The sequence below is a fragment of the Apostichopus japonicus genome, chromosome 8 (assembly GCF_037975245.1).
Source record: "Apostichopus japonicus isolate 1M-3 chromosome 8, ASM3797524v1, whole genome shotgun sequence".
NCBI lineage: Eukaryota > Metazoa > Echinodermata > Holothuroidea > Aspidochirotida > Stichopodidae > Apostichopus > Apostichopus japonicus.
This window is the reverse complement of record NC_092568.1, coordinates 34,205,839-34,223,359: the sequence shown is the minus strand read 5'-3', so window position 1 is coordinate 34,223,359 and position 17,521 is coordinate 34,205,839. Positions and strand designations below refer to the sequence as shown.

The 17,521-nt window shown below is 37.8% G+C and overlaps 1 protein-coding gene across 5 annotated transcripts in view; it reads right to left on the bottom strand.

The window, feature by feature from the left end:
- Positions 1 to 17,521, bottom strand: part of LOC139971690 (WD repeat-containing protein 64-like) — a 36,096-nt gene that overhangs the window by 3,718 nt on the left and 14,857 nt on the right. For all 5 annotated transcript variants that reach the window (XM_071978382.1, XM_071978380.1, XM_071978381.1 and 2 more), the window contains exons 15-26: positions 16,832 to 17,001; positions 16,008 to 16,190; positions 15,313 to 15,437; positions 14,672 to 14,800; positions 11,769 to 11,850; positions 10,518 to 10,850; positions 9,626 to 9,731; positions 8,670 to 8,731; positions 8,346 to 8,458; positions 5,046 to 5,255; positions 1,631 to 1,808; positions 881 to 1,006 (exon numbers count right to left, since the gene is read on the bottom strand). In XM_071978382.1, coding sequence (XP_071834483.1) covers positions 881 to 1,006; positions 1,631 to 1,808; positions 5,046 to 5,255; positions 8,346 to 8,458; positions 8,670 to 8,731; positions 9,626 to 9,731; positions 10,518 to 10,850; positions 11,769 to 11,850; positions 14,672 to 14,800; positions 15,313 to 15,437; positions 16,008 to 16,190; positions 16,832 to 17,001 — 1,817 coding nt within the window. The remainder of the gene's footprint in view (positions 1 to 880; positions 1,007 to 1,630; positions 1,809 to 5,045; positions 5,256 to 8,345; positions 8,459 to 8,669; positions 8,732 to 9,625; positions 9,732 to 10,517; positions 10,851 to 11,768; positions 11,851 to 14,671; positions 14,801 to 15,312; positions 15,438 to 16,007; positions 16,191 to 16,831; positions 17,002 to 17,521) is intronic.

The following is a 17,521-nucleotide window of genomic DNA, read 5'->3' as shown; positions in this document are numbered from 1 at the left end:
AGAATACGGTCCATAGGCTAAGTCTTATATACAGCTGTATGATGAAGACTTGTATATACCAGAATGAATTTAGTGATAAATACCGTTTTATCTTAAAGGTGAACATAAATGAATTAATTACAAACATTAATTACAAACAATACAAACAATTACAAAAACATTAATTACAAACATGAATTACATAAGGTCCCTAGTTCTAGTCACTCCAAGATTAATGTATTTCATCCAGTTACAGAGTTGTTGACAATTCACAATCATGGACGTTAAATTATGAATCTAAGAGACTGACTTCTGTCAGCTTGCTGCTTTGATAAGCCAATGATGGCTTCGCGAGTTCCTGCTTGCAGGAGGATCTAAAATACATACATACAACTGAAATCAGTGGCCTACATCTGGTCTGACTCAGTCTGTGTCGTTGAATACAGTTAGCTAGTAGTTAGAAAGGGTTGACAGAGTTGTGAAGGGATTGAATTGATTTTTCAGAATGGCTTAATGTGAACTCAACTTTTCAATCTCCTTGACTAATGAACTATATAGTGTTAGGTGGTAGCCACTTAAAAAAATAGCTTATTATCTTCATAGAGTTACCAGAGTGAGAGCTGCATGGGTTTGCTAAGGGACTGTAGTTATGCAAGCTTACCTTCATACCCTCCATGACTTGTGATGGGGAGTTGTGCATACACACAAGTAAAGGCAGGATGCACAGGGCAGCAGAATGGGTTTATTTATAATGACTATCTTTATGTTAAGGTAACCTTCATATTTTCCCTGCCTGTATGGTGATATAGATCTTTTGGGTAGTGGTGCTAACAATTAAGAGTTGAATTTACAGGGATGCATTGGGTTTCTTTAAGAGACAATAATTATATGCAAAGCTTACCTTCATGACCTCTCTGATTGGTGACGTAGATCTTGTAGTTTTGGGTAGCGGTGCATACAAGTAAGAGTTAGATGGCGGCAGAGTTGTATTCATCTGTGGTGTCTTGATCCTCTCTGGGGTACCCACCTGAATGAAAGAAACAAAGAAACTTTGCAATATGAACAACAACAACGGACTTTATACCAGTCGAGACAGTCCAGTAAACATCACATCAATCAACTTACGAAAGTCATCAAGTCTAAGAAAGGAAGGAATCAAACTAATAGTCGATCAAACTTTTAAAGAACAGATTCACCATAATCCCAATTCTGAGATATCAACAAATATGACAATTTCAAGTAATTAAAACAGTTTGCAATGTGAGACTGTAGCATAATTGCCACAAAGAAGCAAAAAAAGAGAAACAACCAGATCTTGGCTTTCGATGTACAAGCAATGCATGTCTGAGATGAAAGATATGAATTCCACAAGAAAAAAAACAGTTAATATTTCCAGTCTTTATTCTGGAATATTATTGATACCAATCTTTATCCAGCTATAACCTTTTATTTTATGGATTGTAACTGATGTTTATCAAGAACACATTTCCTGGGTTATTGCATATTTGTAAATATTAATTAATTTGCATGTGCTCAACACTTGCCATCGATTATTTACAAAAAGCTAACTTAAATTGATTTGATGAAATTTTACAGTTGACAGTTTTCTACGAAGAATGCTTGACCGATCAGATTGGCAACATGTAATTACCCTGTAGACAGGTAAGGCCCTAAATACTGCACCAAGTCGCATATCGCCTGTCTTACAGCTCTGTAGGTGGTCGTTGTAAAAGTGCGGTTTCTCTAAAGCATTGAAGAACTTCTTGTCCACAGGATCTGCCTTTCTTACTGGATGATCAATGTACGCAGACCTTCGGAAAGGTTTCCACCTAGGAGACAAACAGGATGAAAACAGTTATAATATATGTACTTCCACTTGAGTTAACTAAATTAAATAAATTTGCAAAAAGATGAAATAGGTAAAGTACAAAATTTGTTCATTATGTAACACATATTAAAACATGTTAGAAAACAGAGAATAAACAAAGTTTTAAAGCAATACAGTGTGGCTTGCTTGCCTAGTTTCACAGATTAATTACTATCTTACATATTCTGAATACTAAACTTAATAAAGTGTCATAGACAAACAGCTCCATGTACTTGGCACACAAATGTGTCATGGTCTATATTACTATGTTTACTACTTGATACTTGGTAATATCCATATTTTAGTTCATTTCTGAAACGTCACAAATGTTGTGAAAAGTAATGTGGGACCATGTGTCCATTTTCAAGCTTACACAGCACTTAAATTATATTTCCTAGTAACAGCTAGTATTTACAATACTACATACAACCTAGACATCCCTCAAGAATCTGCTTGTAACAGCTAGTATATACAATCAGGCCTCGACAAATATTTTTAAAACTACCCGCCAACTGGCGACCGAGTCTAAAATTCTACTCGCCAAAACGTTAAATTTACTCGCCATTTTTTCTTGCAAAGTGTTTGTGTGATATAAACCTAGGTAGTATGGCCTTACTTAGGATATCGCGGTATAGTGTTACTGTAAGTTGTTTACAGCAAAAACGATCTATTTAAATTGTGCTGCGTCAAAAGTGTTTAAAACATGCATTCATGAAAATATAAAATGGTGAAACATTGTAAGCATTGTTTATGACTTGCTTTGTAAAAGTGACCACAATAATAAGCAATGGCACGGCTGACCATCTGTAACTTTCACTGGACATGACATCAGACTGCTGTATCGGTGTATGTGTTATGTTAGTTTCGTTAACAAGTTAAGATAATGCTTGGTACTGACAATATTATTATTATTATCGATCGATTACCAAGTGTCCGACTTGCCGCTTTCACTGGTCAGGTCTCGAGAATTATCAAGTTTTTTGGACTAAAAATGAATCCAAGAAACTTCCTGTTGATCATTTCGAGATATGTAATGTTATTTTGGCAAAATTATTAGTTAACGTTTGTTCCCTTGAAAGTTCAGTTCGTATTACTACAGGTCGTAAAAAGTCACCGCACCTGAAAAATCTCTGCACATAATGCACGTAAAAATAGTGAGCGCTTTTACACAGTTATCTCCCATTGACATTGGTCGTTGAACATAAATGCGATTTGGACTTGCTTCAAGTTCACTCTCAATAAACTTTCTTATAGGAATATATACATTTACTGTTGCTGATGAAGAAAGAAACAACAAAGCTCAGACAGCAGTTACATTGTGATATGTGAAAATACGCGGGCCTTTTTTTTTCTTTTTATAGCACACATTCTGTTTTTGCAAAGGTTCCCGCGAATACTGCTTGCTTATTTATCTTTGGGAAAATGAATAAATCTGAATTGAAATCTGTTATGGACGGGCCATTCTCAGAAATTTGCATTAAGTCCTTTATAGTCTGGAGCAAGAAAAGTGTTCTGTGTGAAGTTTTGATTCTTTTGATGGTTGAGAATCCCCTTTCACAAGCTGCAGAACTCATTTGCAGAACCACCATTACTTTAAATAATTCAGACAACAAGAGGATAGCTGCAGCCATCCTGGATTACAAGCTGGGATAGGGGACCAAATGGAATATTTTGGCAACTGACTTGAGACTTGAGTTGAGCCCACTCTTTTTCAATTTCCTCCTTTATTTCTTCAAGCCATCTGGGTTGTTCTGATCATTTAGGAGCAAAGTACTACAATGATCAGCCATCCTCCCAAGTTCTTTAACACCCAATGAATTCAAAGTTTCGTCTTTTCTTGCTGGCCATTATAAGGGTCAACAATTTGGTAACAGAACTGAAAGTTTGTGGAAAAAAAGCCAAAGCTATGCATATTACTGACTTGTGAATTGGGATACAATGTTTTACGTATTGACATGTCAGGTAGGCCTTTTCGCGCGATTGCGGTTAACCTACTGACAACATTGTTTTCATTTGTACCGATCGTACACACAAGGTACCCCCTGTTGAGTGGTCGTAACGCATTTATTTAAGTTTGTAGTTTTCCATTTCGGTTACAACTATCGTGCATCATTTAGTTTGAGCTATTAGTATCAAATTAGTTTCGAGCTGGTGAAACAGAGCTGTTAGGCAGTAAGCGAATGAGCCACTCGCCAAAATGTCGAGCGTAATGCATTTTTTGCTTGCCAGTCGCAAAATTCTAGTCGCCATTGGCGAGTTGGCGACCGTATTTGTTGAGGCCTGTATACAATACTACATGCAACATCCCTCAAAATTCTGCTAGTAGCAGCTAGTATTTTTTTTTTAAGGAAAAGTCGCCCAGGAAAGAACCTGGGCACGAAACCAAACTACCAAACGACTGATCCGCTCTCAGCCCCAGTCCCTTGCATCAGGACTGTGACTGTGTGATCATCGTCGGGTGTGCATCACCATTCCCCTCGAAAGGGAACAGATACTACACATGATCTTAGCCAAAAGGCCGAGCTAGTATTTACAATACTACATACAACCTATAGATATCCGACCAGATTCTGCTAGTAACAAGCTAGAATTCACAATACTGCATACTACCTAGACATCCCTTGAGATTCTGCTAGTAACAGCTAGTATTTACAATACTACATGAAACCTACATATCCCTCGAGATTCTGCTAATATTTCTTGTAAAACATACAAGTGGAAGTCATTTTGAGGAAGTTTATGTGACATATTTTATACCAGCAAGTTTGCATCTAGCTACATATTTACTAATAAATGCAGTTTCCATAGAAACCAACTGAAACATTCCAACCCAGTCTTTTATACTGTGCTTGGCAACACATTATAAATGCTGACTATGGCAAAGAAATTGTTTGGATAAATGGTTAGGAATGATTTCTTTTTCTCAACTTGAAGAAATACAACTATTGTGCTCTTCTTCTACAATAGGACAATATTCTAGAGATAGGCCATTCAAGTTGATACCTGTACTGCAAACTAATGGACTTTCCTTGGATATTACATATCTGATTAACACAACAAAAGGAATTGAATATTCATAAACTTATGTAAACTGCAGATGTTCCATGCAAAACCAGTTGAATTTTAATACTCTTCCTTGATAGAATTAGCAGAAATATGCTATGAGCAGTCTAAGAATAGAAAGTGTTTCTTAATTTACTTTGTATCTGTGAATATCAGTGGATAGTCAAAGCTCTTCTGTTTTGTCTTCCTGTCGTTGACATGCTTGGCTTGTCTGAGAGGTCTCTCGGTGATGTCATAAGGAAGAAGAGGAGTGCTGCTCCTCTCCACACTGGGATAGTTCCATGGTCGGTGTTGGTTGAAGAAACCCATGAAATGACCACATTGAGACTCTCCAGCATACCACACCCTGGAGAGAATATATAACAGTATTCATAGATACTTAAGAGATCTCAGGACATATGAGAAAACAGTACACATGGGCATGCAGAATAATGAAATCTGTACACATGGGCACACAAAGTAATCAAAACAGGACACATGGATACTCAAACTAATGAAAGCAGTACACATGGGCATGCAGAATAATCAGAGCAGAACACATGGGCACACAAAATAAACCAGTACAGATGGATACTCAAATTAATGAAAGCAGTACACATGGTCATGCAGAATAATGAAATCAGTACACTTGGACAAATTAAATAATCAAAGCACAAAACACAGGCACACAAAATAACCAAAGTAGTACACATGGACACCCAACATAATGACAGCAGTACATATGGGTATTCAAAATAATGAAAGTAGTGCACATGAGCACACAAAACTAATCAGAGCAGAACAGATGGGTACACAAAATCATCAAAGCAGTACACATGGGTATGCAGAATTATAAAACAGTAAACATGGATACTCAAGATAATGAAAACCGTATACATGGTCACACATAATATAGTCTTACATGGGCATTCAAAGAAATAAAATTGTCATTCTAGTTTGAAGGCAAGGAATAAGTGAGGGCACTGAATGTTTTTGTTAATTTGAGGGCCATAAGTTTGGAGGATAGTGGACCACTTGTACATCACAACACCAGCTGTTGTCATGATGGCTTTGTGTAAATAGACATGTGTACGCGCACAGAATCGTATAAAGAGGTATAAACACGTACAATCGCGTATAAACTCGTTGACAAACAAATGGCCGCGTAGACGCCGCGTAGACACCTCGTATAATCCCTGCACGAGTTTATACGCAGAAAATGCTATTGTGCTCAATGAATATGATTAAAGTCGCCGAAAGAATTAGTGAGATGTTTTAAACAGCCGTTTCTTAAATCGTAGTTTTTAAGACGTGATATTCACCTAGCAGCGAAGAGGACGCAGGTAAAGTGTTTGCTGGCATAGAACTTATAACTGTTTTTTGTTAAATGGGTTTCTATTCAGTGTTTCTTTTCCCTACTTTTTTTTCAGTTGTAGAGGTTATGTTCCACGGAGTATAAGTTTACTTTGAATAGTTGGCAACATTTTGAAGAAATAAGAAAGTATTACTAAGCGTTTCTTGTGTCAATTTTTTACATTATTTACCGTTGGTTCCAACAGAATGAAAAGAAAAAAAACTTCCACCCAACAACTTTGAAGCAGGGCCGGTTAAAACAAAACATGTTTCTCATCTGCGCAAGGGGCCTCCTTTTTCCTGATTCCCAAGTCTCTATTCGGATAACAAGAAATCTAAGCTATCCTTTAAAAATATTTCGTAATTTATTTGGATAGAACAACTTTCGTTAATGTGGTTAATTTAATATTTTCCTACCCTAGCTATTTGTCGATTTTATAAAATCTTCATGAAAACATACTTTTTTGAAAATGGATTTTGAAGCTCAGTCAACAATTTAAGAAATGATTACCGTTAAATACTGGCATCAAGCAATACATTTCGTATTTATTCCAATAAAGATCCACAAAGGATAAAAATACTAAGTAGGCTAGAGCTTACTTAAAGAGAAATAGAAACTACATGTACATGGTCATTTAAGTATCCAAATACTATACAAAGAGACTGAGTTCACCGAAACACCCCTTTTCCTTACCACCTGAAGAATATCGTCTTTTATAAATTATAGTACCGTACAGTACTTTACATTTGATACAAAAGTTACTTCTACAACAGCTTCCCAAAATTTGTGTGTGTCGCAATAGTTTAAGTTTTAACCGCACAGCACAGTACCATTAATAACTTGCATATTACACCAAAATTTACACTCGGCGTCCAGATGGCGGGAAAATGTACCATCATGTTCAATGTGTTGTGTCGTTCCCATGGTGCGATGAACTTGGGCAAGTTCGAATGTCGATGACCTACTTATGCTCCGTAAACAATGTCAATGGGAATTATGTGTGTAAATACTCGGGTTTTTTCCACGTGTGATATATATAGAAGTTTTACGTAAGCGGAGCGAATTTCGGGACGGCTCGTTGATTGCGAGGAAGCACTTATCTAAGCATCAATATTTGTGACAAATATCGTAAGTTTTTCTTCAGAAAATATTTTTGACTAGTAATTGGAATCTCAATGTATTAAGAAGTTTTTTTTCATTTAAGGTTATCATGGTTTTGTAAGAGGTAGGATCGGCCAAGGCCGCCTACTTAGTTCTCATAGATTGTTACCTACATTCAATTTAATGCCTAACGGGAGGAACTCGTATAAATAGTAACAGACTGGGGCACATTGTCGTAATTAATATAGTTTCCTTGCTAAAGTTTTTGCACTGATTGTATCGATCGTTTGTGCTCCTAGTAGCGCTGTTATCTTTGTTGCTCTTATTCTTATCGGCTTAAAGTTAAGTATATGCTAACTCAGTGGTTGAATATTTTGGAAAGTTATTAATTGGGCTTGGTGTGATACTGAGTTTACCGACTCTTTTCTTCATCACAGTTTATTCTAACCCATAGAAGCTCTGCTATGTAAAGCGGCTGTGAACACACTACGTTTACAGATTATACGAGATTGTACGTCTTTACGCGCGTAATAATCCCTATTCAGGGGCACTAGAGCGAAGCCCTAAGCTGCATAGACACGGCGTAGACGCCGCGTAGACGCCGCGTAGAAAGTTGCGTACAGAAACGTATAACATCTTAATCGCGTAGAGAAACGTAGAGTATACGTCTACGCGGAGTGATACGTGAGCGGTACTGTACTGTATGCTCATGCATTTAATATTGCTCTGTATATGGTTGCATGTACATGAATTAGTAGCCATGGTTACAGGTTCCATATTCTATTGGACAGTACGAGAATATTGCAGTCAGTTAAAAGTATGAATAATAACCCACTTAAAAGCACCAAATACTAAATCAATAAAAAAATCATTAATTTTTAACCTACATTTCAATGCAAATAGTAGCACTTGAATTTCACAACACAAATATGTGTTACAAATTAATGTTATTTTCTTACAGTTAAATTGTCAATCTAGAAGTTTAATGCAGTTGATACTCACCTAACAGATCCATCAACAGACCCAGAAACAATAACCTTCATGTGATTGATGAAGACCAAAGAGACTATCTTACTGAGATGAGCCCTCCAACTAACTACTTGTTCGATCACTCCCTAAAAGATTAGAATGAGAAATATCAGTATTTGAAACTTGATTTATAAACCTGAAGAAACTTTCTCTACCCACTTTCAACTCTCCTCAGTCAAGACTACCAAATGTCAATATATCAAATATTAGTTACCTTGCTACAAATGGCAACACTTCATCTATAATAATTCAAAGGATTGATTTGAAAGTGGTTTGCAAATGAGATAAATATCTTACCTGTTCCTCAGAATCTGTGTTTTGTAGGAAGTCTGATACACCCCATATCGTGATGTAACCCTCTGTAAAATAAATAAAGAACAAAAAAAACAAAAATGAGAAAACAAAACCCTTTAAAGTAAATCCACTGACAGTATATAATAATCTGTGATTCAATACATTCAGGTATCCCAGAAGGCATTTTATAACACTAGACCTCTAATTACTTAAATACATTGGGCCTTTTAATTTTTATTATATATATGTACAGTAACTACAACACACTGCTAACAATATTCAGTAAGATCCAACGTCTTAAAACTGATCTGCAAACTCAGAATTCTCTTATCAGAAAAAGACAAAATCTCACACAGTAATAACCACATCCCATAAACCTCTCAAAATACTACCTTCTTGAACTTGATAATGAATAGTACTAGTCTTTCTCTTTTATGATGCAAAATAGTTATTCATATTCAACAGTCGGAAATGCAGTGAAGGCCACAGTCAGCCAATCTAGGCCAGACATTTCTTATCTACCCTACATTTAAACTGTCTTATGCAAATGAAATATCAATTTAGAACGGAGAGTCACCTTTTGTGTTAGAAATGTTTTCAAGAAAATACACTCAAAATCACAAAGTCTAATTGGTACAATACAAAGTACAGAACATTTACTACTTTGTATCTTTGCTATGGTAACTAAGCATGGAATAGTGAAAACAATGTTATCACAAAATGCATTTTGCTACACTTTTATCTTCACAAATTGTGCACAATTTTGCCCATGTATAACTGGAATAAAGTAGAAAAAAAGTATGAAGCAATGGTTGCCAAAGCAACAAGATTTATCCATAGATGTTGTAGATGATATGCCACTGAATACCTGCAGAGTAAATAATCTTTCTGACTTGAAGCTATCCTATCATTGAAATCACAATACCCTAAGTTTGACAGTTATAGCAAGAAGTTCTTACTTTGATCACCAGTAATGATGGTGTTACAGTCCTTATCAGCACACGCTGCTGTTACAGGTGTACCATGCCGTCTAGTCATGGCACTGATTTCTTGCAACAAATCCCCCTGTTTATAAGAAACAAAAAATACAATAAGTGAATTATAACTGCTCGACCATTTACTATCTTGCTTTCAATATGTTGCAATTTTTTTTTTCCAAACCAAAATGTTGTCACTGATAGGCAGTCCTCCTTCTTAAAGACATTTAGTAACATTTAGGCAGCAGAAACAGAAAGTCATTTTGCTTGCAGATCAGTAAGGGGGCAAAAGTCACTGGAATGCTGGGATGAGCAAAGTTTACTAATGCCTGTGAAGCTGAAAATGAATGATGTTACATTCTTAGTTTGGTTTTTTTTTTGGGGGGGGGGGAGAGAAGAATATTTGTCTGGTGCTGCAGGGTACAAATACAGCTATTATATTAAGTTACAAAAGAGAAGGCCTACCTAGCATCTTTGGAACAATAGTAAAACAAAGTCAAGGCTGGATATAAGCCACAGGCTGGTATGAAGTTACCAACAACTTATTATCTGGGTCCACAGCTGAGCCTTTGCCACTGGTCTTATTGACTGTCTCATCCCCTTAACCCTTCCATTACATCATACCATGAAGTTTGTTCATATAAACCAATGATTGGCTCTCTAAAATGCATAGCTTGTTTTCCCTTCACTTTGATTCAACAAAATGAATAAATAAACAAAGAGAGTAAGAATGGCATCTCAGAAAAGATAACTATATGAGTATCTTTTTCTAGTTTTACAAGGTTACAGTAATATTAGTAACACAAAACCAAACATCACTGAAGCAATCGTACACCAGTTTCTTTGTGAACATCAAACCCCATGATAACTTTACCTTCATATTCCAGAACCTGATGAGAGAATCTTCATGGCATGAGAGTACCACAGGCTGGTATGAAGTTACCAACAACTTATTATTTGGATCCACAGCTGAACCTCTGCCACTGGTCCTATGGACTGCCTCATCCCCTTCACCCTTCTCTTCATCTCTTTCATTCCCCATCTCATTTCCCCCTTCCTTGATATCATCTTCATCTTCTCCAATACCTTCGTCAGCTTCCTCTTGTTTCTCTTGATCAATAATTTGTTCTTGGGAGGAATCCTCTCTCTCATCTTTTTCTGGCTCAGTACTCGACTCTTCGGGGATATTACTTCTGCCTTCCTCTGTCTAAATATAATAATGAAATACTCCGCACATTCATTAACAAAAAGAATCATATAATAGGAGGAGGAGAATTGTGGGAAATCATTCCATGCTAAATGTTGAGTTTGGTTTCATTTTGCATGGTTCTCATATTTCTAGCTCTCTTTGATATTTTGCTATATTATCTTCAGTATTCCTTTTTAATGCATTGCACCAAAGGTAAATTGAGATTCTGATCTAACCTAAGATAGATTGAACCAAGTTGTAAAATTTTCCAAAAGCCACGAGGAGGGAACTTATACAGTCAATAAACCTATCTAAGATATATATGTAGCATAGTATCGCCTAGCACAGCAGTATAGCATACTGAATCAAGTCAATAGAAAAGGTACTAAACACTTTCAAAAAGTTTGTAGTACTATTTGTTCATAGAATATTAATATTTTCACATTTTATGGATTAACAAAATACATGAAATTTAAAGTGCTATATAAATTACTTTAAATCATTTGTAGTAACATATGGTGTTCATTCAGAGTCTCTCTCAATCACAATGCATATCATCTAACAATACAATTCTACATAGCCATCGTTATTATTGATTTCTTCCGTATATCTTTTATCTTTCCGTAATAATATACAAAGTTATATTTCTCTTTAAAATTTGGTTAATAATTTTCTAGTCATTTATCCGTTTTTCCACATTTTTCGCACACAAAACTAAGTTCCTGAGAAAATAATGCAACCTAGTCTCTTTTGATAGTTGATTAAGGAAACAAAGTAAAAAAAGAGCAACACCTGTATCATCCCTCCATTGGTCATGTTTACAAATGATGGCTGTTACCAGGCCAAATCTTAAAATTAAATTTAACTTGTACATTTTTATCTAAGGAAAAATAAGACAGCATTCATTAAAAAGTTTAATGATTAGATTCTGCTTACTATAATGGATTCTGATTTCTCAAATGTGTCTTCTTTATCCACTGTCTTGGCTACTTGGATGTGACCCTCATCGGTAAGCCTCCTAAACAATGCAAATCATATCTTCAAATCATAAAGTTTACAAAGTATTTCAAGTTTCATGTACATGACTTTAACAACACTAACAAACAACATTGTGTGATACCAAATACACATTCTCCTTACCAAACCAAACCTAGCTTTATTTCGGAGGATTTATCATATAGTTTAACAGATTCATTCATTCATTGGCCTCCGTCCGTCTGTGCAGACGATGGATTGCGTTCCGTTACTTTCGAGCAGTGTCTGCGGTGGCTGTACAGGCCTATCCTTGAGTGGCAGTCCTTAGCACAGTCAGTGCAGACATGGATGGTATCTTCTTTTGAGCTAGAGCTAGATTCCTTCCTTCTTTGGCGCTTGAGATCTTGCTGCTCTCTTCTGTCTTGCTCTGCTCTATGTATTCCCTGTTTCACTTCATGTCTCCAGGAGGGGCGATCTACTACTATGTCTTCCCAGGTGTTGATGTCCATGTGGGCTGACAGGAGATCCCTTTTGCACAAGTCCTTGAAGCTAAGCTGTGGGCGACCTGTGGATCTTGTGCCACACTCCAACTGACCATACAGTAGGTCCTTGGGGATGTGTCCTTTGTCCATACGGGAGACGTGTCCAAGCCAGAGTAGCCGACGTTCACTGAGCATTGCATAGATTGATGTTGACCTAGCCTTGCACAGAACATCGTTGTTGGTGACCTTGTCCTCCCATGTGTGGCCCATGATCTTGCGGAGGCATCTGAGATGGAAAGCATTTAGTCGGTGTTCTTGCCTGGTATATGTTGTCCAAGTCTCGCTGCCATAGAGAAGCGTACTGAGAACACATGCTTGGTAGACTTTGAGCTTGGTGTGCAGCGTCAGGTTCTTATTCGTCCAGACTCTGGTGTTGAGTTTAGACATCACTGTGGCTGCTTTTCCAATGCGCCCGTTGATCTCACCATCCAGGGACAAGATGCTTGACATCAGAGAGCCCAGATATTTGAAGTTGTCCACTACTACAAGTGTTGCGTCAAGGATCCTGATTGCTGGAATAGATGAAGTGTTCTGTGCCATGACCTCTGTTTTCTTTATGCTGATGGTTAAGCCAAATTCTCTGCATGCCTGGGAGAAGCAGTCCATAAGATGCTGGAGTCCCTCTTCGGTGTGGCTGGTAAAAGCTGCATCATCAGCAAACAGCAACTCCCTTATCAGAACACGAGTGATCTTGGTCTTGGCTCGCAGACGGGCTAGGTTTAACAGTTTGCCATCGTGCCTGGTGTGGATATAGATCCCATCAGTAGAGGTCTGGAAGGCATACGACAGAAGCAGAGAGAAGAATATTCCGAACAGGGTTGGCGCAAGCACGCAGCCCTGCTTAACTCCACTTTTGGTCTCAAAGGGTTTGGATGTGCTGCCATTGAAGATGACTGTGCTCTTCATGTTTGTATGGAAGGACATGATGATGCTGAGGAGTGTTGAAGGACATCCTATCCTCTGCAGCAGCTTGAAGAGTCCACTGCGGCTAACAAGATCAAAAGCCTTGGTAAGGTCGACGAAAGCTAGGAATAGTGGTTGTTGCTGTTCCCTGCACTTTTCTTGGAGCTGTCTCACAGAGAATATCATGTCGATAGTGGACCTTCCTGATCTGAAGCCACACTGGGATTCTGGATACACCCTGTCAGCTAGCACCTGAAGTCTAGCTAGGACCACACGTGCAAACACCTTGCCAACAATACTGAGGAGGGATATTCCACGATAATTATTGCAATCGCTCCTGTCACCCTTGTTCTTGAAGAGGGTCACTATCTTGGCATCACGCATGCTTTGTGGTACCTGTCCTTCTCTCCAGCAGAGGCAGATAAGCTCATGGAGATGGGGTAGAAGTGTAGCTTTTCCTTCTTTGATGACCTCAGGTGGAATGGCATCATTTCCTGGAGCTTTGCCGCTGGATAGTGCATCAATAGCTTTTTCAAGCTCAATCATTGTAGGCTCCTTGTCTAGGTTCTCTAGTACTGGTAGGCCAGGGATGCAGTTGATGGCATCTTCGGAGACCGTGTTCTCTGTTGAGTATAACTCAAGGTAATGCTCCACCCATCTGTCCATCTGCTTGTTTGGGTCAGTGATGATCTCACCTGATTTTGTCTTCAGGGGTGCTGACTTCTTTACAGCTGGCCCAGTTGCCTGCCTGATTCCTTCATACATGGCCCCGATGTTGCCACTAGTGGAGGCCTGTTCGATGGAGGTGCTCAGCTGAGTCCAATAATCATTAGCACATTTCCTGGCAATCCTCTGACTCTCAGCCCTAGATTTCCTAAGGGCACTCAAGGTCTTGGCACTTGGATATTGCTTCCATCTTATAAGAGCCTGTCTCTTGGCTGTTGTTGCAGGTTCAATAACTTTGAAGTTGGCATCATACCAGTCGGTGTTTTGTCTTTTCTTCCTCCCAAAAGCATCAATGGTTTAACAGATTAGGACTAATGAATACATAGATGCTTATAATGTTTTATATAAATTCTTTGACTGGATGTCATTTTAGTCCCTAAGACAGAGTTAATTATGGATTGCATTTAAAATGTTTTATCTCCCAGGAAGAATATTTGGACAACCTGACACACAAATGTATTTACAGGACTTTGACCAGTCTGGTGGGTAGGTAAAATATAAGGTGGAATAAAAAATATACCAAAAATTCATCACCACAAAATGGAGCTGAAAAGCCACAAGCACTAATATGCAGATATGATAATTATATGCTATAAGTCTAACTTTAATTTCATATCACATTCACACATTGTTACGTAAACTCTGCAGAAGTATATGACAATAACTAAATCAAACTGTAAAGCTAACTCTTACTTTATGAAGTGAGGATCCGTCTGTCGTGTTCTGTGGACCAGGAACATCACTGCGTGGACTTTCTTGGGATACACAGCTTTCACAGAGGTCCTCTTATCATTGTCCACTGTAGTCTTTACAATGTGAAATCTAGGTGTAGGAAATGCAAAGGATTCACGAATATATAGACTATGGAATCAAAATGTGATTACTAGAAGAAATATTATAGAGAAAAGGATTAAAGGGAAAATTTTTTAAATTCACAGCAATCTCTACCAATAGTATATGCTGAGTAAATGGAAGTAGAATGTATACTTTTGAATGTAGTTTTTGATATCAACTCTTTGCTTCCTTAAATACGATCCTCTTTCGTCTGTTGCAGCCAAGTACCCCCCCCCCTTATATAATGGAAGGATCCTATGTTTGTACTATATTGGTTTGATGGAAGGAGCCCTATGATGGACACTTCCTAGCTTTCTACATCCTTGTTCCATTATCAAGGGGTATGCTTTTCACAAGTTCGATAACTAAGTTCTAAAATTCCAATTTTGTTACCAGTTGCAAGATATATCTCTCAAAGTGTGAAACGTCAGACTCTGCTCAGGGGATGGGGGAGGGGGTGGGAGGGGTTAGCATAAACTTTCTGTTTGAATTTCACTTACACATCCTTAACTATGGCAGAGTATGTGTCCCATAGAATCAGATCCCCACTGTTACATCCAGTGATGATAATGTCTGGTGATAGGAAGGACATACAACTCATCTCCTGAAACTCTAGCAAATGTTCCTGCAGATGAAATGAGAATTAGAACTCTCTTAACGTCTGGTTAAAGCCACTGAAGCAAGTAGTAGTAAATGAAAGGTTATAGGCATCAACATATGTCTTGATTCCAGATAAATATGAAGTCATTTAAGCAAAATATGAGATAAAAACGAAAACTAGAATGGAAAAGGAATGGAAAAATATAAACATTTTGGTGGCAAATATCTATTCATCTGTAAGACCTAAGGCAGGGGATTTTCATGGACAATTTTTGTGAAATGTCACATGTCTGCTTGAACCGTACTACATACAGTAGCCTGTTCCACCAGATGCAGACAGTAGCTTTACATGCAGCTAAGCCAATCATCTTGGAGTAGGCCTGGCAGGATAAGTAACCATTTAGTAACTCACAGTTGTCACATTTAAACTTTCATTCAGAGAAAAAGATCTTAACTATTATTTTTTGGCTACAACACTGTCATTCAATTGCAATACCCATTAACAGATGTTAGCAATGTACAGTTACCACTATTTAAGGTTAAAGACAAAATTTATTGAGGTTTTGGTTAAAAGAAGTGAGACTCCAATGGGTACCTTCTTCCCCAACAAGGTTATATGTGCACTTCCTTGTTTGATATCAGGAAGTGGTGGAGTATTGTTGAAAAGGTTCCTCCGTGCACTTGAAGAGGTCTTACTGCTGGCAAGGGAAGATGAAGAAGGCTTGAGCGTGTCAGAGAACTCAGCGTAGAGAGTCAAATCGCCGTGATCCAAAGAATCCTGTCGACGAGAAACAAGAAAGTATCATCTTTATCAGTGTTGAGGTGGTACCAATACTTTCATTTTGATTGTTGTATTGGAGGAAGAGAAGTTAAGCCTGATGTTGACTCACTTGCCTGTCAAGAGTCAGGTGCAGATCCAGGGTGGTGGAGGGGGGGAGGGGGTGGTGTGGAGGTGTACATGCCCTCCTTCTCTTTAAACCCCCACAAAAAATATATATATGGCAATAATGCACCATTTCACTATACTTTTTTTTTGAGGGAGGGGGATGGGGTGGGGCCAGACCCAGAGATATCCCTACATTTGAGTAAGCCTCAATGACCTCAAGCCTGGATCTGACTCCTGAGAGTAACATTACAGGTGATTCATTTACATTCCTCCCAGAGAAAAATCTTTCACTTACCTTAAGTCAAGTAGAGTCACTGCTTTTGAAGTATAGGATTAACTGTCAACTTTAATTTCATACTATTGCTTCTTGACCATACCTTTGTTTTGATAAGGTGCAATGGCAAAGAGATTAAATCTCACAACCACGTATTTCAAAAATAACACACAACACATTGAGGGCTTGTATCTACTAAACATCCCCCTTTATTGTAAAATGGAAAATTAGTGTAAGTGAGCAATAATGTTTGAAATACCTCTATGAGCCTTAGTTTATTATTCCATCCACAGACTGCAATGCATCTACGATCATCGACTCTGCAGTAAACAAGACTGGTAATACTGAGCTCGTCATCTTTGGCTGAGTGTGATTCGTACCAACTTCTGATCTCCTGACCGCTTCCAAAGTCCCACACTTTGATTGATCCTTGCAAACAGAAAAAGAAATCTTGTACAAACTCAGAATTTCAAATAATTCTAGTTTATCCAAACCATTAGACATATAATGTGACATAGACATGTTAAAACAAACACATATACATTTATGTACATGATATCTGCATTTATTTGATCTCATTCATATCTAAACATCTGATTTTGTGTGAATAGTACTGATTCACATAAAATTACAATTCTAGAGAAGCGGAACATCATGATAAAACGGAGTTGATGTGGTCATACACAGAGCTGGGTCCCCACTCATCTGACTCGAGAACTGATTCCCAGATAAGCATCTCACACAATGTGACAAAGGTATGAGCATAAAATTTTACATTTCATTGGTTGAATCACACACATGTGGCCCTGTTTAGAGCTATTCCATCAATAAAACTAAAATAAAAGTATAAAAAACTGTTAGCAAACTGCTTATCCACTAAAGAGCCTGTGTTAGAGAATGTGAAAAAAAAGTGGGTATGACGATTCGATCATAGCAGGATCTTCTTCAG